The sequence below is a fragment of the Eutrigla gurnardus genome (assembly GCF_963514095.1).
Source record: "Eutrigla gurnardus genome assembly, chromosome: 1".
Classification (NCBI taxonomy): Eukaryota; Metazoa; Chordata; class Actinopteri; order Perciformes; family Triglidae; genus Eutrigla; species Eutrigla gurnardus.
In genome coordinates, this window is record NC_139915.1 from 31,718,074 (window position 1) to 31,742,333 (window position 24,260).

The following is a 24,260-nucleotide window of genomic DNA, read 5'->3' on the forward strand; positions in this document are numbered from 1 at the left end:
GTTTCCACTCTGTGATTAAACCAGCGTTGTTTGTTGGTTTGTCGTTGTTGCAGCATGGACATTAGAACTCTGAGTCTTTAAGTCTTTTTTTGCACTATTAAATATTGAATTTGGGTTCTCTCTGCCTGTGTTGCAGCTGTGACTATATACATATGAAGCTCTGCAACTCAATGAGGGGATAGGTTGGACTTAAGCATTATCCACCAAAGATCACAAATTCAACTTAATCAAATTAACTTTCTAGAGCCGTCTTTTAGTGAGTGAGTAGAAGACATTAGCAAGTGGATCCATTATTTTGTGTTTATATAGAAACCAGTGAGAAATTATGAGCTTAAAGTCCACTAGACACTTATAGACAGATAACATGCTCGATGCTATCTGATGTAATCCATCGTCATGTACAGAAATTCAAATGCCATCACGGCATCCAAAATGCATCATGGTTGCTTTTAGTGACCAAAGTTTTAGGTATCTATGTTAAATGCATACTCACCTGGGTTTATCATCTACACCAACCCTTTATGTATGTAGCTATATAAGCAACCATGGACGCCTTCAGCTAAAAGTCACCAGTTACCAAGATCACTCGTTAAACTGAAACATCTGTCGTGATCCGGTCCTGAAGTCTGTAGAGCTCGTGTCCACTATTGGAAAATTGATCCTTAAATTTTAGCATGATTTTATGTCAAACAGGGGATGATAACAGTGCCATCTCTCTAAAACATATCTGACTTGATTTGAAAAAAAAGAAAATTTGCAGCCCACTATTGGTCTTCTGAACCTTTTTGGAAGAAAAAGAGCAGCTTGCCCCTATAGTATATACAGAGAAGGTAACAGATGGAGGAAACATTACTAGCCAGTGCAGAGAGCTTGTATAAGATATGAGTAATAGATGAAAAGGGGATGATTAATGGAGCTTTGCTGCTCTTGTAGACATTATCTTCTGTCATCACCCAGTGGACATTCAAGTGAAATGAAAATATTTGGCCCCGGCACAGTGATTTTAGATTGGTGATCACAGCAGATAATTTAACAACAGCAGGTGTCACGGCATGCTTTCGCCTTTTCAAATATATATATATATATATATATATATATATATATATATATACAGATCATTTTTATCATGCGGTTTATCATGCGGTTTATCATGCGGTTTTCAGCAAAAATGATCTGACTCAAACATCCTGGTTGTCATGTGATTGATTGAAGCTCCAAATGAGTCGTGGTACCTGAGCAACTCACAAAGGAAGACGTGATTGAGTGCTTTGGAAAAAGCTACTTAGTGGACCTTGAGATCTTTTTTTTTATGTGTTTGTTTGCATATATTAATAAAAAACAGTATGGGGAGTTGGGGAGTTGGGGAGCAAAAAATGTCAGGGTCCCCCTGCAGTAATTCAGTCATAATGGCATTATGGTAACAGAGAAAAGGTTATAACAATATGTTCCAATATTATTTAAAATGAGCATGTTGATAAAAGACATTGAGAGAATCAATAAGAATTGAATCAATTTCATTCGATTTTTATGTTAAATCAATGAAATGCCTTTTTTTTTTTTTAAATCAGGGCTATTGATGCTGGTGAGTATTTTCAGAGCAACACATTGGGACAGTTGATTACACTGATCATCTGATCCCACTACATTCTGTCATGCATTCATTTCTGGGTTGAAATAGTTTCCACTATAAGCTGTAGCATGTAAATCACGCTGCAACGCGGTCCACAAGCTCCAGCAGTGAAGCAACTTCACCACCTAGTGGACATGGGATGACTTGGTAGATATGCAGTCGTGTTCAGCAATACAACAGCTCTACTATTAAGTCTAATTGCATTATACCTGTGGTATCCAGGTGTTTTTTTTAGAACATTATTGATGTGTTTATTAAGTGATACATCAGACAGCTTTCCAAAAATATAAATAAAAGTCCAGAACAACACCACCACTAATTGATCTCAATAATAAACTTGTAATTGGAGTAATACATTTCCAACAATGTCACCAAAAGCTGATTAGAATATACAAGTGTACCTAATAAAGTGCCCACTGAGTGTAGTTACATACTGTATAGGTCCAATGCTGAGACAACGAATATTGATGTACTCTACATACCTGAATAACCTTTGTCAAATCCCTACAAATTGTATAACTTTATATCTTGGCATTTCCTTTTATTTACCTTTTTTGAAACAGCATTTGTTGATACAAATCACCACGGAGCTGCTTGTTTTAGACACAAGTAGATGCCTTTCTGTGTCTTGCTTGAATAAAAACTATTTATGCGAGAAATTAATATTAATATGGACTTAATATGTTGTGTAAAGGTGAAACTTAACAGTATATTATGCATCTGTGGACAGATAAAGAAGAGCAGGGGGCAGTGAAGGTCAAACCCCTGTGAGGGAAATCCCTCCGTCAAGAGCCTAATCTCGTTAGGCTTGTTCGACTGGTTAGGTTAAACATAATTGTTGAAGAGTGCCAACAAATCAACACAAACGCAAACACACAGTCAATAGACCTTAATTGGTGTAAACAGATGTTTTCTGCTTTAAAGTAAATTAAGAGCAGAAGTGTTGAATAATGGTATAAGGCAAATCTGATGTTCCCATTTTATATCTAATTCATCTCCAATGATGCCAATTATCTTAACCATTCTGAAACCTTCACACAACAAATATTGAGAACAGTTTATTTTCACTGTTGCCACCTAAAAAGAGGCAAAAATCTTCTGTATACTTTTATACTAAAGTATTGAATATACGGACAATAGAAGAACATCTACTATATTGTATTATAAACCCATTATGCCTTTCTTTAAATCCTCTTAGTGAAGGACTGAGTAAGACTTTCTCTAAACTCGGCCATGACAGAGGAGCTAAAGGTTGACCTTGTAAATATTTAAGTTTAAGGTGTAGTTTGTCCTCCTTTGTAGTATAATATTTTGGGAAAGCATGTTTTTTGACTCGTATCTGGGCCCCTCTTGTGAGGCTAACTGCTATGATGATGCCTGGATAAAAAGCAACAAAATGTTTATCCCTCATTACAAATTCCAGAATATATTATGAATATTAAACACATGAGCATACTTAAGAATACTTTCACGAGACAAGCCTGAGAGGTTATTCCGATATGATAATCTGAGCAACCACGAATCGCCTCTCAGGAATTTCAATGTGAATCGTTAAAAAAGCACCCAATAACCAACGTGACATTGGCTTGAAAGGAATCCCAAAACTATATATATTCACATGGGATTGTTAAATATAGCACAGATTTTTGCATTTTTTTGGTACTAGTAAGCAAGGTATAAGAAATCAGCAGTTACATACTGCTTCCGAGAGGTTGCAACACTTTCCTCTACTCCTGTACTAACATCCCATAATAGGTTAGGATGCTGGACATTTTAGTAACATTGTGTTGCCTATAACATATTGTTGGCCACTCACACTAAGGTTTTCTGAGTGATCTTGTCTGTAGCCTATCTGCAGAGCTAATGTAATCTAATTAAAGAGATTGATATACCAATTTCAAATTAGCGTGATTTAGAGTACCTTAGCCTCTTAGTGTCCTTTTTTTTCCAAACAGAAAAAACAACACTATGACTGATTAAGGAAGGCAGTAAACTTGGACATCAGCCATTTGGAAGATAAAGACATGGACATGTTTAAGGAGTCATGCTAACTGCTGCAGCATGTTTGTTGAAGCTTTATGACTAATAATGTTAAGATGTCGCATTTTATCAAAAAATTGGTGAGGCCTGTTACTAATAAATGTCTCCCTTAAGTAGGAAAAGTCAAGAGATTAATAATAAATAATAGTATTTAGAAAGGACTCACTGTTCAGGCTGCAGGAATTCATGTTTTTATTTTTATCTTATCTTTATTTTTAACGATAGTAAAAGTCGCACTACAGTTTCTGCCTCTTTTGTTTCGGTTTTTCTGGTCTGCAAACTCTGATGTCGTCAACCCTATTACCATTATCAGCTAATAATTACCTAAACCCCATGAAACAACGGACATTAAGCAATATTAAGAAGCAAGCTGGTTAAAAATGAGTGGAACGTCTGCTGTTGCCGTTAAAGAACTTGCTAAAAGACCACAACCAGCCCAGTCACTCGGGAAGCATGCTTTTTATGCATTTGAGCAAGCAATGTCGTAGAAGGAGCGACGAAAAGTCACATGGTATCAAAGCAACATGCTATGACAACAACGACAGAGATGCAGGCTAGGAGCAATCACTCTGGATAGACTATTTGAATGCACATACTTGAATTAACATGTTGGACTTCCACTCTGACAGCGTTGGGCCTAGACCCACATATAGCTGCAAAACTAATTCATTTACAAAGGAAACCCCACCAACATAATGCCCTAATAATCCCACGGCCACAGTAATCGTCTGTCTCATAGAGCTTTGGGATTCCGCAGGGTTAAACTAAAGGACTTTAGCGTAAGAGATGACCATTTCAAGTCTGGCCACTCCGTGTGTGGAGCATATACCCCGAAGCCTTCAGGACTATGGACGGTTGAGTTAGGAGCCAGCCATGGGGCAGACGCAGCAAACGGAGAACAGAGAGGAGATTGACGTCAAAGCAATTCAGGATATGTATAAAAAGTTTGTCATAGAGTGCCCGAGCGGACTACTTTTTCTGCACGAGTTCAAGCGTTTCTTCGGTGTGGACCCGACGGGGGAAGCATCCGACTACGCAGAGAACATGTTTCGAGCTTTTGACAGAAACGGGGTGAGAGAGTACACATGGTTACAGTCTAGCATACTGTTTATCTTTATCTAACCAAATGTGACTCATTCAACCTTCCTTGCAGGACAATACAATCGATTTCCTTGAGTTCGTGGCAGCGCTGAATCTGGTTTTCCGGGGAGACCTAGAGCACAAACTGCGCTGGTCGTTCAAGGTGTATGACAAAGACAGCAACGGCTATGTGGACAGGGATGAATTACGGTCCATAATTGATGTAAGTCTGTCTATGAGTCTATCGCAGAACACGAGGGTGTTGGATGCAAATAAAATAGCAAGCTTGAAAAAGGGGGGATTCTCTTACAGCATTATTTTTACATAATTGCATTTAGTCTGAAACTGTTTTCTCCTGCAGTTCAACTCTGCAGAGCAGTCTGTGGTCTTTATGTTCCCTCTCATTCTCACATATTCACTTTCATACACACTTCACTTATGGCACTTCACAGTATGTCTTAGCTGAATGAATTACTGAGAGTTTCAGTTGAGAACAATAATAGCCCCTTTTCACAAGGGACTTTTTGATTTGTCATAGTAAAAGATTAGCTCCTCCTAATTACATTGATAATGGCTCCTTCAAGGGTCACACAGTTATGACAGTGAGCCAGCATGCATGATTCCAGGACCCTGAAACCAAGCCATATTTAATTCTATACACCTTTTGTGAAACTAATTTAATTGAATCAAAATTAGAGGAGCTGATTTTCCACCTTGGGTAAATGCATCGTAATCTAACAGTGTTTTATTCTCACCTCTGCATCATGGACAACTTCTGCAAAATAAAAATGGAAAGTTATGTGGTATAATACCTTTCATAAAAGTTACGTGGTACAATAAACTTTACTGAAAGTTTTGTGGTAGAATAATGTTACTAAAATTTCTGCATTTTAATAACGTTACTGCAAGTTCCGTGATAGCCTATAATGACGTTACTGAAAGTTACGTGGTATAATGACGTTACTGAATGTTACGTGGTATAATCACATTACTGAAAGTTACGTGGTAGCCTACAATAACGTTACTAAAAATTTCAGGGTATTATAACGTTACTGAAAGTTACGTGATATAATGACGTTACTGAAAGTTACGTGGTATAATCACGTTACTGAATGTTACGTGGTATAGTGACATTACTGAAAGTTAGGTGGTACAATAACGTTACTGAAAGTTACGTGGTATAATCACATTACTGAAAGTTAGGTGGTACAATAACGTTACTGAATGTTACGTGGTATAATGACGTTACTGAAAGTTAGGTGGTACAATACCGTGACTGAAAGTTACGTGGTATAATCACATTACTGAATGTTACGTGGTATAATGACGTTACTGAAAGTTACGTGGTTACTGAAAGTTACGTGGTATAATGACATTACTGAATGTTACGTGGTATAATCACGTTACTGAATGTTACGTGGTATAATCACGTTACTGAATGTTATGTGGTACAATAACGTTACTGAAAGTTACGTGGTACAATAACGTTACTGAAAGTTACGTGGTATAATCACGTTACTGAAAGTTACGTGATATAATGACGTTACTGAAAGTTACGTGGTATAATCACGTTACTGAATGTTACGTGGTATAGTGACATTACTGAAAGTTAGGTGGTACAATAACGTTACTGAAAGTTACGTGGTATAATCACATTACTGAAAGTTAGGTGGTACAATAACGTTACTGAAAGTTACGTGGTATAATCACGTTACTGAATGTTACGTGGTACAATAACGTTACTGAAAGTTAGGTGGTACAATAACGTTACTGAAAGTTACGTGGTATAATCATGTTACTGAATGTTACGTGGTACAATAACGTTACTGAAAGTTACGTGGTATAATCATGTTACTGAATGTTACGTGGTACAATAACGTTACTGAAAGTTACGTGGTATAATCATGTTACTGAATGTTAAGTGGTACAATCACATTACTGAAAGTTACTATTACAATAATGTTACTGAAACATTTTTCGTTTATTAATGCTATTTACGTGCACTTTTATAGTTGTTTATTTTGCTGCTCCGTTATTAACACAAACCATGATCCTTTTTGGAACCGCTTTATGAAACTTATTTTTGTTTCAGAAAGTAATAATTTGACGTATTGGTTTGCAGAAATCTAGAATGCCAATATGTTTTCCAACAACGGGGTTGTCATAGTTACAGGTGTGATGGTGGATGTAAAAACATGGATTCTGAGGGATATACAAAATATCCAATTTGTGTCTGCTGGATTCCAAAGATTTATGATATATAGATGCATTTCCTGTGTTAATAACATGAATTAAAACATTCTTTGTTCATCTTTCTTTCTAGAGCCTCTATCGGATAAAGAAAGGCACAAAGACAGACACGAGTGATTCACAGCTTACAGTAGATGAGGTTGTGGATCGAATATTACAGGCCGTGGATAGTGATGGCGATGGTGAGCATTAAATCACATGCCATGTAAAGCAGTGAAAGCAGTTATATGGAGGTAATACTTTGTTGTAATCCTGCTTTGACTTTTTTGATTTGTTCCGCAGGACACATTAACCTGGAGGAGTTCATTAGAGGAGCACAACAGGACCCCTGGGTGCTCAACATGTTGAAGTTGGACATGAACCCTGCTGGATGGGTGCTCGAGCAGCGCAGAAGGAGTGCACACTTTTGAAATGTCACAAGCCTTCTATGCAAAAGAAGAAGAATGGTTAAGAAACCATAAAAAATGAATTAAACACACATTTTACAACTAAAATTCAAATTAACATGAGCAGTTTTATATTTACAGGCCGACGAAAGAAAGACATTGTTCAGAACTGGCCCTCATTTGGCTTTAGGTACCACTTAAATTATCTGGGAAACAATGAATAATTACTACTTCCTCATTTGCACCCATTATACCCTGTTTTCACTATTAAAACAGTATTAATGGTTTAATTCATTATTACTCAAGTGACAGCCTTCTTGGTATAATGTGTCAACATGTAAATAGTGAATGAATGTCTGCTTTTTATTGTTTTTTTTATTTACTTATTTACTGTTTTTCATTTTGCTTTCATTTTCAGCAAATAATAGTATTTCTAACACCGTTAAGCCCTTATTAAATTAAATAAAAAACTAAAAAAAACTATGTGTTCTAATACTTATTCTCACTGAAATACGACCTGAAAGGAACATCCATCTCTTTATCAGAAGGTTTTTAACATCCCGTTCCGTTCTAGAACCACATGAGGTACAGAGACCGTCGTCCTCCCAGTCAGCCCGACCCATAAACCCCTGGGATTTACTCACTTAGTTATTCTAGCTCTACGGGTTTATAGAGTTTCACCATGTCCGTCATACTGTAGATTAGCAACGCTCGCTGACACATGATTAAAGTAGAAAAAGAAGTGGTGAACACTTACAAACACACACACAGTCTGGATCAGATACCAATAAATAAGTACAAGGTGTGATAGTTCTTCTAATATAAAATTATATTATTAGACATATAGGAGACATGGATGTAACAAATGATTACACAGACCTCTGATTTAAGACATGTTGACATGTTGAATCTACAGGTTTAAATAGGAAAACTGATAATGACTGAATCCACTTAAGCTGACACAAACAAACACACAAACAAACAAACAAACAAACAGAGGGATTCAGGTTAAACACTTAATAAAACATACCATTTCTATAGCAAAACCTGATCCACAAAGACTTATGAGCATTTGACAAAATAGAGGAAATATTAAATATATTTTTGGAAATGTACAAGTGAGTTAAATCAACAGCTTCTTAGCGACCTGCAAACAGCTCCAGAACAAACATGTACCTGATTTCCTTCCATGGATCGACACAAGAAAAGCACCTCTGGTCCCTATTATTAGCCATCATTTTAGTAATTGATTGCGTGAAAAGGACCGGTGACCTTAGGTCACGAAAGGTTCAAGATGGGATCAGGCACGTGGATTAGTGTTTTAAACGCAGCTTGCCAAAGGCTGAAAATAAGCTCCTTGGTTGGGGTCAAACATATGAATCCATTATTACACTGGACTCAGTTCTGGATGGAGACCCTCAACGGCAGCCATGAAGTGGACACAGAAATATTCATCGCAGGCTGTTTTAAGGATACAACTTCACTGAAATATCTGTATTTATTTATTTCTCAAACAAAGCATGGGTCAAAATCAGCAAGTACAGACCCAGGATGCAGAACTGGAGTTAAATAGCATCCAGGACCTCTACAAGTCATTCATCACAGAGTGCCCGAGTGGATCCTTGTACCTGCACGAGTTCAAGAGGATGTTTGGAGTCCACCACGGCACACCCGAATCACAGTACATGGACAGCATCTTCCGAGCGTTTGACATGAATCATGTGAGTTATATGTTTTGGTCTTGAAATGAAAACCCTGGCAAAAATCATTTTACACCTGATGTTGAAAACGTATGTCATGTCTCCACGTCTTCAGGACAACACAATGGATTTTATCGAATATGTGGCGGCACTTAATCTTGTTCTGCGTGGAAAACTTGAAGATAAACTGCGGTGGTCTTTCAAGGTGTTTGACAGCGATGAAAACGGGTGTCTAGACAGGAATGAACTCCGGAAGATTGTTAAGGTAAAAAAAAAAAGCGCAGATGTCATGAAAACGCATATTTCACTTTATGATATTAAGTTCTACTGCAGTAAATACACGTTCTTAATTCTAAGGACTAATTACCGCATTATTGCATTTTTTTCAGAGTCTGCAGGCTGTATTTAGGCACACTGGTAGCTTGAGCTAAACACTCACATCAGCATGCTCACAATGACAATGCTAACACTCATATTTAGCAGGCATAATGTTCACCATCTTAGTTTAGTGTGTTAGCATGCTAACAATAAGCAGTAAATGCAGAGTAGAGCTGATGCTGTTGGGATGCCATTCATTTTGAAGGTATTTGGTAATAAACTACAGTTACCAGACATCCCAGTTAAAATAATATACATGTTTTCAGCGTTAATCATGTTCTGTCCCACTCGTTATTCATTATCCAACCTAAAAACATTTCACCACCTGCCTGAATACAACACTGACAAGCCTGTCAGTCAACCAGTGTGTCATTGTCGAGGCTGTTGCCATGACACTTTTTGACAGAACTAGTTCACCAGTTAGCTGTCATGCCCTAGAGAAGTCAGCAAAATGGGTCTAAAGAACTCCAGGAGGATTAGTAGACCCATTTTACTACTTCCTGCATAAAGTACCCAGAAAGGAATAGCTGTGATGTACACACTGTGGGAGGACATAATTATTTGGGTGGAAATGCTGATATAAAAAATCCTACAATATCACTCTTATGGTGCTTACATAAGTGCAAAGGTTATGGTCATTTATCCTATAGATATTTTCGTCTGCACTGTGGTGATGGACCAACCAACCAACCAACCAACTGACAGACCCTTGAACAGTAGCACTGGTGTGGCTTTGCACCACACAATTTGACCACAGAATTACCATTTCAAGATGAGAACAGTCTAATTGCTGGATTTGTCTTTCAGATCATCTACAGGATAAAGAACGGCTGTGTTGCCGATGAAACAGGAACACAGAACCTCACTGCTGAGCAGGTGTGTGAGCGCATCTTTCGAGAGGTGGATGTGAACAGTGATGGTAGGTTGACTACCAACTCAAAAAATAAATAAATAAATAAAAAATACTCAATACCTATCAGTGAATAATTCCTTCACGGATGTTGTGTTTGCAGGTCAGATCACGCTGGATGAGTTCGTGGAGGGAGCTCAGAGGAGTCCGTGGCTGCAGAACTTCCTGCGGCTCGATGTGAATCCCTGCGGATGGGTCCAGAGGTACTTGTGTGACAGGAAACTCATGAGTGCCGAAGACACCTGAAGGGATTCGATATCTTCAGACCAGCCTGCCAAATGGAAAGGAACTGCATGCTGAACACAGAGGAAAAAATTGTGTTGACTGTATTTTTTGTTGACGCCCTTGAAAACACTGCACATGGACATTTTTTGACTCATGACAATTTTTCTTGTTTTTTTATTACATTACATTAGAATATAATATAGATTAGAATATCACTTACTTTGTGGCATTACTTGTTCATAAATTATCTTGTAATTATAAAATATATTTATTTTAAATGCGGTTAGTTGTAGCACAATGCAGTATTTTCCCCAGGGCACGATGGAAGCACATGCACCAAGAAATAGAAGCAGCAGGTTGAAAGTGTCATTTAGATTTTCACTACGCTATCGTCACAAAGCTCCCCCAGAATCACAAAATGTCTTTTTCTTTTTTTACGCCTGTCAAACTCTGACTATGAACTGCTGATTATGAAAAGTGTGTGCAATGTAAACCTACTAAGGACAGTAAATGGAAGACGTTTTTTCTGACAACCTCGACTTTCGAGCCAACTTCGGTGTCGGCGGGTCTGGAAAGTGTTGTCGGGGAAGAGAGTGAACGCAGCTCCCGATACGGATGTTTCGCTTGGTAATGCTATCCCTTCTCCAGAACCGAGGGGAGTGAGGCGGAGTGAACGTTAGACCCAGTGGATCGAACGTTAGACCCAGCGGAGTGACCGTTAGACCCAGGGGAGTGACCGTTAGACCCAGGGGAGTGACCGTTAGACCCAGCGGTGCGACTGCTCACAAGCGCTGGTCAACACATTTTCTGTAACCAGTGAAGCATTAAAGAATGACAGAATTAGTAAGCTGGCTAATTAGCCACGACCTCAGTGAGGAACGTCAACTGTACACATAACAATGGATGCTACTCTGACCATCATGCTACGTGGATTTGAATGTCCGTTGTTCTCTTCTTTTATTTCTTTGGTGCTGACCTTTGAGCCGGTTGCCATGCAACATTTGATTCCTGTACAAAAAAAAATGAACTGACGCATTCGCAACTTTGTAAATTGCTAAATAAAAATATAAACTAAACTTTTAGTATTAACTCTTAAACTAAACTATTAAACTAAAATAAACTATTAAAGGTTTTCACACTATATGCCAACAAAAATTCTGATTCACATTTTATGACATTTGTCTTTTTTGTACAGAAGCAAACTGTTAAAGCTTTAAAAATGGGATGGAACGTTCTGTTTTTTACTTCCCTATTTCCAAATGAGAGAATACTTGAGAAAATGGTCTCTCTAAATGGTAAGGAACATTACATCCATTTAAACTATTGTTAGAGGTCTGTGATTATTGCTAGGAATGTCGACATATCTCTCTGTGTATTGAGAAATATCGTAATTGTTCCACAATGCTTACATAACATCATGAAGCTCAAGGTGAAGTATTTCCAGTGAGGTATTATGCCTTCAAAAACAGGGTAATATACCATGAAAAGAGTCTTAAGGGAGATTTATGATTCTATTTTTCAGACTTAAATAGGCCTATCATTGTTATACTGACATTTTTATCTAGCCTTTGCAATAGTGGTTATACAACTGACTACAGAATCAACACAAGCTTTAGCACAGTGTATATCACATAGTGGCATACACTCATGAGAGACTAAATATTAATCTGAGAGTGCATTGTTAATTTACACAAGGACTTTTCCCTCCAGCTACTTAAATTATCCATTTCTTTCTCATCTCCCTTTTTTTCGTTTCAACCTTTTTTCTTTTTCTCTGTGTAACTTCAGAGGGAAGTCGGTGACCCGGCCGGGGGTCAGGCTGAGCCAATCAGAGTGAACAAAAAGTGGTTGGGACTCACTGTGATGAGTTAATGTACTGTGTTTGAATACAGTCAGACATTAGATATTATCAGATATTATCACTACTACTACTACTGTTTTCTTTGTTTGCAATCCAAAAGTGTTATTTCTGTGTTAATAGTGTAAAGGAGGAGAAATTAGTTTGCCTGGGCGGCCACACACGACGGACGGAGCTGATCTTTAAAAGGTAAATACATGTCTGTGACAGTATGTAATGCAAAGGGACATATTTTTTTACAATGTATTTATAATGTTTCAATGTGTTTTCACTTCAGTTCCCATTCTGCAGTCAGGTGTTTGACGAAGTGAACCTAAATCATGAGAAACAGCACAATGAAGATGACTTCCAGTCAGAGACATCAGTTACATCACTTCTCACAGTTTCTCTGTGTAGTGTCGCCCTCTACTGTTTTCTCTCGCACATGACTCCTATGATCTCAGCAGGCCAACATACTGTCTCCAATGTGTTTGTTTGCTTGTTTCAAAGGTCAAGCTAAATAAGTTTAATTATCAACATAGTCAGTGTTTTTCTTCTTCCCGGATTAATAAACTACTACAGTGTTTATGCAGATCAGCAGGACACATTACACCTGTTCCATGCAGACCGGACACACACACGCACACGTTAGATACATATACTGGGTCAGATGTTGAATTAATCAATCCAGTCTGATACTAACTAGCCCAGTTATCCACCAGGTTGGTCGCCTGTAATGCGTCTCTGTTTTTCATCCAGTTCGCAGCCCTCTCCTCTCTGTGGGAACTCCTGCTGCCTTCACGGTCTCCTCGTAATCGCCAGCTTTTTAGAAGAAGAATAAGTCACGCACGGAATGTGGTTTTAATCAGAAGAAATGGCAAATTGTGAATTCAAATTAGTAAAAAAAACAATTGTCGTGATGGAGGAAGGTTAATTTCGCAACCCATGGCGGACCTGTAAAACAAACGTCTACCTCTAATTGTTTTTATTGTGGTTGTTTTGTAATTGTGACTGAATCCTGAGTGTGAGATGGTCTATTATCTATTATAGCCTATGATGGTCTTTACATTCAAACTGTAAAGTATCTATTAGGCTACTTATCGATTTTTATAATGTACATATTAATTATTTAGACTATTCATTTTTTTTATTGTAGGCTTTGCAACACATCAGAGACCTATTTCGAACAATTGAGCACTTAATTAAATGTGGACTCAAACATAAACCATATTTTCCAAATCCTGCAAAGTTACGAATAGTATTCAGACATTCTTACGCCTTTGGGCCGAGTTGCTAATTTCCCCGACGGTCCGCGAAGGCAGCACCCTATCGCATCATCGTCGGACCTCAGGTGTCTGATGGGCGGCCGCACAGCGCGGAACCAATGGAGGAATGAAAACGGGACGGCAGCATGGCGGACAGAGAGAAGAGGAAAGCCAGCCCGCCGCCTGGCCGCAGCGTCCAGGTGAACTCCCCGGCCAGCTTCAGGTAAGCGCCCCGGCGGAGGGAGCCTGTTGAGGGGAGGGAGGGAAGGGGGAGGGGGCGCCGGCTGGGCTGGTGGAGGCTGCGAGGGAATGAGCGACGAGCCGCGGCGGCTCTGCAACGCCGAAGTTGCGGATGCTGTGTGTGAGCGGAGCCGCGCTGCAGCTGCGGGTTGAAATCTGACTCTGGAGCCGCATGTTTTTTTGTTTGGGCGTGTCTGCTCCCCGGTGGAGCTTCTAGAAACTGCCTTACTCATCCGTCGCATATACTTTTCTCTGCTCCGAACCGAAATCCCTGTAATAACCGTGCAGTGGTTTCACGACTTCCAGCTTCAAATCAATTGTTTATAATGTGGCTTTATGGCCTGCTTCATGGCATTTCTTCCTTTAATAAATGTGTTTTTACTGGAGGATAGTACCCTTTTTAATTAGCCTTTTTTGGCTGCGTATCCTGTAGTTACTTTGAAGACCATCCAGTGTCTAAAGTGTGTTTATAGTGCGCATTGATAATTTATTAACAGCATATCAATCACCTGTCACTATAACCTCTTATGAAGTGAGTTTACAGCAACCTTTATTAGCAACTCAATATTATTCTGTTGCTGCTTTATTGGGATTTTGTCTGCAAGATTTCTTTTTTTTATGACAATTTAAACATGGATTGGAAGCACAAACAAACACAAATCCCCCCTTTTTTTTTTTTTTTTTACAGCTTTTTACTCTACTATACTATACTATACTATACTACACTACTTGTATCATCTATTTGGTTTTGAATGTGTGGCTAAACAGTTCATAGACACACACCACAGAAATAATTGATGGCAATTTTCTCAATGAGTTACTGTGAAATCATTCATCAAGTTTAATTAATTTTAAATTGAATAATGTCCGTCTGATTGAATTCCCTTTAGTTCTTGTGGTCCAGACTGAGGAATTGGGCTCTGGGAATTTGTGATGGGCGTTTTTTTTTTTGTTGCACAGAATGAATTAGCGATGAGATGCATGAATACACACACTTGACAGATCAGTCGATATTGAAAACGGTGCTGGGGAGCTACGGTAGAGTTAACCCACAATGCATCAGGTTGAGGGCTAAATTCAGCCTGCAGGTCAAACCAACAGGGTGAGGGATTAGCTGCATGCTGTCGTCACCATGCTTTCATGCTCCGTCACAAACACACATACGAGGCTGCCTGAGGAGAAGCTGTGATTCTTCAGTGGTGTGACGGGAGTGGATGGAGGCCTGTGATCAATATACACCCCAGCGGGATAGCAGCACCCCCGCCCCCCCCCCCCCCCACCCTCAGGCTCAGTCGGCCCTGTCTCATTACCCACAAACCATCTTTCTGCAGACTTTCATGGCAGTGGCTTCACAGTCTCTCCAGCAGTGTTTGATTTGTCTGACAGAAAGAAAACACACTTAAATATGATTTTTTTTAACGTCTCACAGAACAAACATCATACCATCAAACAGAAGCAATAGAGTGTGTGTGGCATGAGAAATTGAAGATCTGTGACCCAAAATGCAAATTTATAATCTGCACAAGGAGAATTTACACATTATTTTTTTATTATCACAATACCTCATTTTTATTTCATTGCACAGTAGTAAATTGTGTATATAGTATACATATTTTATACTGTAGTTTTGTGTAGTCTGGTGTATAATGGAATATATTATTTATATTGTAGTGTGTTGTTTTTGATAAATGGCTGCTCTCGCAAAACTATCTATCTATCTACCTATCTATCTAGTTGTCTGTCTGTCTGTATCATTAAAATAAATAAAAAACAAGATGCAGTTATGACTAGTTAGTCATAGTCATTTGTTTTTGTAATGGATTTGCTTTAAGCCAAAGGACAAGCAGAAACAGTGACATATGAGCAAAAACAAGACAATACAGTTGGTGATAACAGCAATAAATCAAACTATGAAATTATGTCAACTGGTTTTGTAGCAGCTAAAAGTTTAATCCCTCGCTTTAAATCGAATTAAATTAGCAGACTGAAGTGTGCTGATTGGTATTTCCGAGTTGTCGTGGGCTGGAGAAGGGAAGCCAGATAATCCCTCAGACTCGGTGTTGGCCTGATCTCAGAGCAGCCGTATGCTGCCATGTTTTCCTTCCTCGACCCCCCCCCACCCCCACCTCCACACACACTGTGACTCGAGAGTAAACAAGTTGTCATGAGCAAGAAGCACTGAAGGTCCAAAACGTTAACCAAAAGAAGAGAGGAAACAATAAGCAGCAGCTGGCGTGTTAATGATATTCACACCGACCGCGAGCGATGACAGCAACGTTAAAAATAGGGTTTTGGTGACATTTTTCAGGTTCACACTCTGTTTGATGAAAACGGCATCTGAACGTGACAAAAGCAGCTGCTCAAATCTGCATTATTATTCCCTCGCAGTTGTTAAATGAAAGTCGAAAGGATGTCATAAATGATCAGCTCGACTAGTTTTGACGACACTGGGTGAGCCGTGCAGCTATCCTAAAACATTAAATATGAGATCGAGAATTGGTGCTTTTTCAGGTAAAGACTGACTTTTCATATTTCATGTGATTTATTTAGGTGAACTACCTTTTTTTTTTTAATTCTCCACTGCATTGATCAGCTTTGGCACGAGAGGGCGTAGCAGGAGGTTCTTTCACATTAGCACAGCATTTAGTGTGTGTGTGTGTGTGTGTGTGTGTGTGTGTGTGTGTGTGTGTGTGTGTGTGTGCGACTCAGCATGTATGGTTCCGCAACACTGTAGGATTGCAGTCTGTCTTGTAGTGCATTATGGGAAAAAAACATGGAGCTCATGAAAACCAGAGATCCAGCATATTCCTCTTATACGCAGCTCAGTATTTGTCTTAATTTAAATTGCAGTTATGGATTATTATTTAATTTTGTAATTTTTCAGGCAAAAGAAAAGTGTGATGTTGTGCTGCATGATTTTTGAAGATCTATTTAATTGTGATTATTAATTTTTCCATCATTATTCTACTTTTCTCTGTAACACTGATTGAAATCTTTTCCGAACCAAGATGTTTTATTCATTCTGTAGAATATGATGTGTAGGCCAGGACGTCTCTCCATGACATTTAAAATGTTGTTTTGACACAAACATTAATATTGTTTGTCCTACCATTTTGAAAGTAGCAGTTGCAAAAAAAGTAGCGCTTATATTCACATTCATATTAAATGAAAATTAATCAGAGTTATTCAGCATATGTTTAAAAATGTACAGCTGACTGAACCATCAAATATTTATCTTGAAAGTGCAGTCCGTGATCTCTCTCTCTCTCTCTCTCTCTCTCTCTCTCTGTTGCTCTCTCTCTCTCTCTTTCTCTTCTTTCATCTTTTCACTTCAGCTCCCCAAAATGACGTGACTGACAAGATCAGCTAAGACCAGATGGATTCACAGGGTGTGGGATGTGAGAGAGAGAGAGACAGAGAGACAGAGAGAGAGAGAGAGAGGCGGGGGAGGTGAAGCAGATTCTGATGTGTCGGGGTTTCCTGATTCACTGCATCCGTCTTTCGTGGACTTTGATGTTCTCCGGTGGGAAGAAGAGATCCTTGATTTCAGGGTTTTTCAACCGAACAAGCTTGCCGTTTTTTTTTTCCCTCAGTATTTGATCCTCAGAGAGAGAGAGAGAGAGAGAGAGAGAATGCTCATTATTTACTGCTGTCGCTCAGTTCTGCTGACACGGCACGTTCCACCTGATGGCACCTCCCCTCTGCTTACAGTGCACACATACACATTCTCTCCCTCCCTCTCCCTCTCTCTCTCTCTCACTCCTCACACATATATAAGGATATTATATTAATACATTTTTTTAGACACATTTGTGAGTGTTTTCCCACGGTTGCCGGATAAATGTGGGCCAGCGTTGCTAGGAGATGTGCTGCCAATTTAAGTTTTTTTTTCCAATTAGTGTTTAATCTGTGAGACTTGACACTTCATGCAGATGTTTCACGTTAATTATGCCCTCTACCAGGTGCTGGAGGGCTTTTAATGTGAAGGTAGCGTTGAGTTATATTTTTAGATTACCGGCTAATGAAATTAGTGCTGTGGAAATTTACATGAGTGAATTTATTACAACAGGTAAACATGGAGATGATTGAATTTGCATAAACAGAAAGAAAACAAGAATACATCAGGTTAAAATATACTATATATATATATATATATATATATATATATATGTAGAATATCAGGCTGGTTGTTCCTAGTTGTGATACCTTACTACAATATAAAACACGTTGTATGCATTCTGTGTGTTTTCTAGCTTTATATGTTATTTTTTCACACGTGTAGAGGGAAGCGCTGAACTCCTCGGGCTCCATAGGTTGCGGTTGGTTGCCGAGGCCGGCCCATACGGCCATATTGCTGCAACTCAGGGTGCAGAACACAAGGACCCAGTGTGTTTGACCTTTGTGAAGGAATGTGTGAATCCTGGGCTTTTCCATCGAGTTGTAACGTGGGTTGCAAATGTGAATGCATGGCATTCGATGGTTCGTGAACATTATTAACTCAGGAGCTCCTCCTCTTCATCCAAATCTTCCTTTTTTTTTCTCTTTTTCCAGCCAGGGAGTTATGTTGAGCCAATATTATATGAAACTATTGAATCAGATAAATCACTGCCTGATAAAGGATGTCAAAACAACGGGTCCAAATCAAAAAGAACCCTCATGACAGGCATACAGCTCAGGCGTATCTAAGTGGGTTGGTTGGAAACCTCATTTCCTATGAGGATGGAATTTTATTTTGAAAAGACTTCATGCATGTAAAGCGTATATCGACACCTCGTCCCTGGCTGTGTTATTTGTCGAGTTTGGAACACGAATGTGTTGTCAGAGAGCACTGAGACACATCTTCCCGCTTCATGTGAGCCTTCGGCGGCTAAAATTAGCTCGATCCTCGTTGCTGCAGTGTTATTGCCCGGATACAGTGCATGTGCTTCGGCCTATAGCATGCGGCTAGGAGGTCTTTAAGGTCGGCAGGGTTGACTGGGTTGAGCGGGTTCATGGACTGTACAGTTCACTGCTTGTTGGTTTCCAGAGGACGTTGATCAACCGTGCAGACGAGCATCGGCATGAATCATGTCATCTTCACCTGTACCCATAATGACAACTATGCTGTAAACATTCATGAGAGTTTAGGGACCAACTTCCTGGTTCAACTTTGACCCACCACAATTATAGTAATCTAATTTCCCTGCATAATGAGGGATTTTGGGTGGGAATATTTCCAGTTTTACCTCAAAATACATGGATAAACTGTTGGCTTGTCTGCTTTTCTGACTGTTTTATACCACGTCAGGCAACGTTTTAAAATGTTTTTATCAATGTTGCCATGTTGCCACACCTCAGTAACTACTTTGGGAGGGTGCAATATTATCGTATTAAGGTGTAAGACTACAAAAGTAAGGTAGTAAGAGTTTCCCTGTAAGAGGATGGATGGAGAGAAAGACGAGAAGGGGAAATTAGGAGTCCTATGATCAATGCGGCCTCATGAATAATGAGAGAGAGAGAGAGAGACAGAGAGAGAGACAGAGAGAGGAGTGTCCTCCTGCACTGATGGTTCTCCTGCTTGGGCTCGCCGTGGCGTTGGATGTCCTGCCAACGCCAGCACTTTCCTGCAGTGGTGTAGTAAATCTGATGCACACAGGACAGAGTACACATCAGAGAGAGAGAGAGAGAGAGTATTGTATAACATGACTCCTCCGTTAGCAGATGCAGCTCCTCTGCTTTGAGTAATTCCCTCTCTCTCCTCGGGATGAGCGGCAGCAGCAGGGAGGCTCTGAGCCGGACGCCTCCGCCATCGACCCAGGGGGGGAGGAGGGGGGAGGCTGCGCCCCTCCTCCCTCCCTCTCCTGCCGGCTCTCTTCCTGCTCGCCCCTCCCTCTCTCCCGCCCTCCCCTCCTTCCTTCACTCTCTAACCCCCTTCTTCCTCCTCCTCCGCCTCTCCTCTCAGCTGTGGATGCCCTCCTCACTTACAGTATGGACTCGGGAGGGGAAGGAGAAGAGGGTTGGATGGAGGACCAGTGGGAGAAATGGTAGGGCATCTCTCTCTGTGTGTTGTTATATGTACTGGCATGCAACGACACGGCCGTGCGTGTGTGTGTGTGTGACCTTGTAGGCGTTGGAGGTGCTTTTTCTTGCCGTACGTCGTCTTCTGCCCTTGAAGGCGAGATGTGATGCACACGGCTGTGTGTTTGTGTCTGAGGAGGAGAAGTGGAGCGGTGCAGAGGAGGTCGCTGCTTTCTGCTTTGAAAATACAGACCAGCGCACTTTATGTTGAGGGTGTGTTGTCACGGCGATGCACCGTTTGGATGGATTTTGTGTCTTCGGAGTTTGTTTTCATCCAGCGTGACGATGATGAAGGGGGGGCGGGGTTAACGGGACAGTCCTGATCCGTGTCCTGGTCCTGGTCCTGGTCCTGTCCTTTGCAGGAGGACCAAGCCGATAATTGTGGGCATTTTTTGGGGGAGAGATGAGAAAATAGACGGGCGAGGGTATACATGTGATGACTTTGTGTGTGTGTGTGTGTGTGTGTGAGGGGAATCATAACAACACAGATGTTAGTCCTCAGGGAGTGTAACATGGTAATAATACAAATATGTGGGTGGAAATGGCTTATTTCTCACTTTCAAATACCAGGAGTGTGTTTTTCCGATCTGTCTTCACCCCATTATGACCTTTTAAACTGTCTCTTCTTCTTTGCCGGTCTGATAATATACATATATGTTGACCCTTATCTCTACTTGACCTTGCATGCTACCTGTGAACAAAAGCAGCGATCAACGTTTGCAAGCGAGCAGGTAAATATAGTGCAGTTTGCTCCTTGCTGGATTCAGATAAAGACTAATGAGCGGCCTGAGCGCGAGGTCATGCTGTCCTTCATTAACACAAGCAGAGAGGCCGGCTGGCCTGTCCACCCCCCCCCACTGTCAGAATAACGCAGGACTTTATCCCAAATCCTTTGGGGAGAAGAAGAAACATCCATCCTGCAGTGGCGTTGCCCTCCGATGTCATTTAATAACATGAACGGTGGACATGGTGGCTGTGATGTCACGTTTCTGAAGGGACGCTTTTGAATCCTGCAACTCACAGAGGCCTTAATGAAAGTGATAACGCTGTTCTGGGAGGAGGATCGTACAGGCTGAGGGATCAAAATCACTGAACAGCACATGAAATATTAAAAACTTCCCTGGAGAGGTGAACCTAAGACACATTAGAAGTAAAATGATCCGATATCTTGAGGAAAATAATCTATATTTGAAGAGATTTGGGGTCTTCTCAGGTGACTTAGTCTTAGATTTCCTGGAGCTGGTATTGAACGTCTTTTGGGGAACTACATCTGAATTGTGTCTGCAGCTGCTTCAGGGATGAGTATTCCAAAAATAAAGCTGTGGTGCTGGTTCTCTAACTCTAGGATTGATTGACTGATTGATTTGATGGATCGTTGTCATGACATTATTGGTTGAAATCTGTTGGTAGCTGAATATCAGTCATGTTTTATCTTTCCAGGAAGAAAACGTTGTTGGATTTTGATACAAACACATTCTAAAGGGATTAAGGGCATTTCAGCTCGACATTAAAGGTGATCAGTATGAACTGATCTCAACATGGTGATGGCTAACTCAGCGTCTTGCAGCTAACGGTGCAAACAATGGCAACAGTGCAGACGGCGGTAACAGTCTCTACCCGAGGGGGGCGCTATGCTCCCCCGATGATGCAGTCGGTTGGGACGGCGTCATCAGTAACAGTGTAACTACCGTATTGTAGTGCAGACCAGCGACCGGAAACTTTAACCAGTGTTAAGGTCATGTGACACATAGGAAGTCCTGGTCTTTGCAGGTCCAAACATCCACTCAAAAGAGTTGAAGTTGAACATAATCCAGCCAGCAGTTTCCTTGAGAACTTTGCTGACAGAGCAAGTTAATAGTACTTGAAGCCGTACAACCTAACCGGCTCTCGATGCTGATATGAGATCTCCTTAGGGTGCTGTGTGGGGAAACAGTGTCACAGTGATGATATCCGTTTGTTACTACAGTCAGAGGGGTTTGCTGCGTGTCACTTTTTGGTGATGATGACATAGTAAATGTGTCACAGGACTCTCTGACCTGGACGGCCCGGCCAGACTGCTGAGTCAGCCTGCATCGATCACTGAGGGTGCTGTGAGTGTGTGAGTGGAGTCGGAATTGTGAAACATTTGGAGCGTCTCCTGGCCTGAGGTGGCCTTTTGTTGGATGTCTTCCAGCCCTCTCTCCTTTATCACATTTCCTGTTCGTATATTTGCGTTCACAAAAAAAAGGCAAAATGCACGATACCAGGAATTCAAAATCAAAGAGATACACTGATTGTAAGTTTTCTTCATTGCAGGCTTATTTTATTCGCTATGTGTGCTTAATACATTGGCAGCTGAGTGTTTGTATACAGGATATACTAGAGGAGCTCAACATAGAATGTGACCGCCTACAAACGTCCATGGGTTCAGCACACAGCTGCAGTGCTTTCAGCTTACTTGACAGTGTTGTTGATGGGAAGCAGGTGAGGGATCATGTGTATGGAGGCGGGGGGGATCTGCAGGATGGAGGAAAAAAGTCTTTGTTTATAAAATACAATTTGCATTTCTTTCATTTAATCTCAGCTAAACCATTTATGATGCTCCTCATCTTTTTTTCTTTTATTTGGAAATTTAAAAAAATAAAGGGAGTGTAAATCGAGCATTTTAAATAGCAATTACTGTTAAACAGGTGCTTGCTACGATATGGACAATAGCTAAGAAATTGTTTTGAATTTGCAAATTGAAAAAAAAACCACCATCAAAATGTGTGATAGGAGGTTTTGACACCATAATATATCTACGTTTCCTTGCAATGTCTTGATGTGTGACAATGTAATCTTCTGTTTTACACACTGTTGGTTTTCACTGGTGACTGCAGGCATGCTTACCCACAATTCACTGCAGCAAAGGGGTCACCCTGTCCCATCCAGGTGGTTTATCTCCTCTTTCCCCTCCCTCCCTCCCTCCCTCCCTTCATTTATTTTGTCCCGGTGAATCTCCATCCTCTCACTGTATGCTACTTCTATTTGCACTTTTCCTCTGGGTTTTAAATCTACAGTCACGACATCATCTTCTTACATCTGATTCACCGCTCTCGAGACCCCCCTCACCCTTTTGTCCTTGCAAAGCCGTTCTTATGGCTGATTGCCTCTGATTGGCTCGTCGTCTTTCTTTTCCTAACCCTTCCTTCCCTCTGCTCTCCTTCCTCTCCTCATTTCTCCTCCACCTTTCTCCTCCTTCCTGTAAGTGATGCTGATAACGGGGACACTAAAGAGCATATTGATTTTGTTCCTCTGCCCAGCATCACTCTGTATCGGAATAAATTAAATTTGGAGTGAACCGATAAGCTGTTTGTTATTACAAAGCAGAGCAGTGTCCCGAGGCTGAAGCCTGTCGGTGCAATTCAGCTGGGACCAAAATAGTTCAGATGGTGCCCTGAGACACATGTTGGTGTGTAAAGGCAAGAAGACCTGCAGACAAATGGGCTGAAGTACTTGATGTACTTGAATGGTGACGTTCAATGTGAGACATTTGAATTTTACAAATAACATTTGAGTTCCAGAAGAGAATCAAACGTCTACATCTAAGCCTACGGGTGAGTACAAGAACCGTACGATACGATATGTATCACGATACTTTGGTCACGAAACTATACGTATCACGATATTGCGATATAAATAAAGATGAAAACACAAGTACCTGTATATGTACATCAGATGATATTGATCAGAGGTTAAATTGAGTCAAAACTATTTCATTCAAAACAGCCTCTCCATTTAATAATTCCCATGAAATTCACTGGAAATAAATATTGAAAATAAAATGAAAAAGGATAAAGTACTGCATTCATCACAAATAAACTACAGTAGCTGTGTTTTTTTTTAGTCAACAATAGAAGAGAATACATCTCTACCAGGCTTTGGCAATGCAATCGTTGCCAAAAGTAATTGTTGGTTTTGGTCTTTGTGTGGTATTTGTTGACAATAAGAACGATAGGATACAGACATTGTATTATTATCCTTTCTTCAAACTCTACAAAGCCAGTTACAGGCGTGAATGCAGTCAGCCGCTAGATGTTGCGTTTAAAGGTAATGAAAAACAAACATGACAAGACAGGTTTACTCAGTGGAGGGCAGTAGTGTCTGCAACTGCTATAATGTTTAAATGCGGCGTATCAAACGGGATTTTCACACATCAGACACGCTTACATGTTCATCTATGAAGATGTCTGAACTGGTTTCTGTGCACATGTGTGTGTCGGCGCCGTCTCATGGCTGTATCC

General features: G+C 40.3%; 2 protein-coding genes across 3 annotated transcripts in view; both read left to right on the forward strand.

Moving 5' to 3' along the window:
• Window positions 1-4,543: 4,543 nt before the first annotated feature.
• On the forward strand, window positions 4,544-10,620 carry LOC311015228 (uncharacterized protein; the record flags this gene model as incomplete). Its single annotated transcript, XM_084012360.1, has 9 exons — window positions 4,544-4,741; window positions 4,824-4,973; window positions 7,074-7,182; window positions 7,283-7,396; window positions 7,961-7,994; window positions 8,906-9,107; window positions 9,202-9,351; window positions 10,272-10,383; window positions 10,478-10,620. 9 exons carry the CDS (start codon window positions 4,544-4,546, stop codon window positions 10,618-10,620), a joined length of 1,212 nt encoding a protein of 403 aa, XP_083868486.1.
• Window positions 10,621-13,784: 3,164 nt separating this feature from the next.
• The window catches only part of mapk8ip1b (mitogen-activated protein kinase 8 interacting protein 1b), a 38,924-nt gene continuing 28,448 nt past the window's right edge, over window positions 13,785-24,260 (forward strand). Inside the window, exon 1 of one of the 2 annotated variants that reach the window (XM_084022221.1) lies at window positions 13,785-13,924. In XM_084022221.1, the coding sequence (XP_083878347.1) occupies window positions 13,848-13,924 (77 nt within the window). In that variant the 5' untranslated portion in view covers window positions 13,785-13,847. Of the gene's footprint in view, window positions 13,925-19,843; window positions 19,965-24,260 lie in introns of those variants that run through there. The other variant, XM_084022222.1, reaches the window with a different exon arrangement.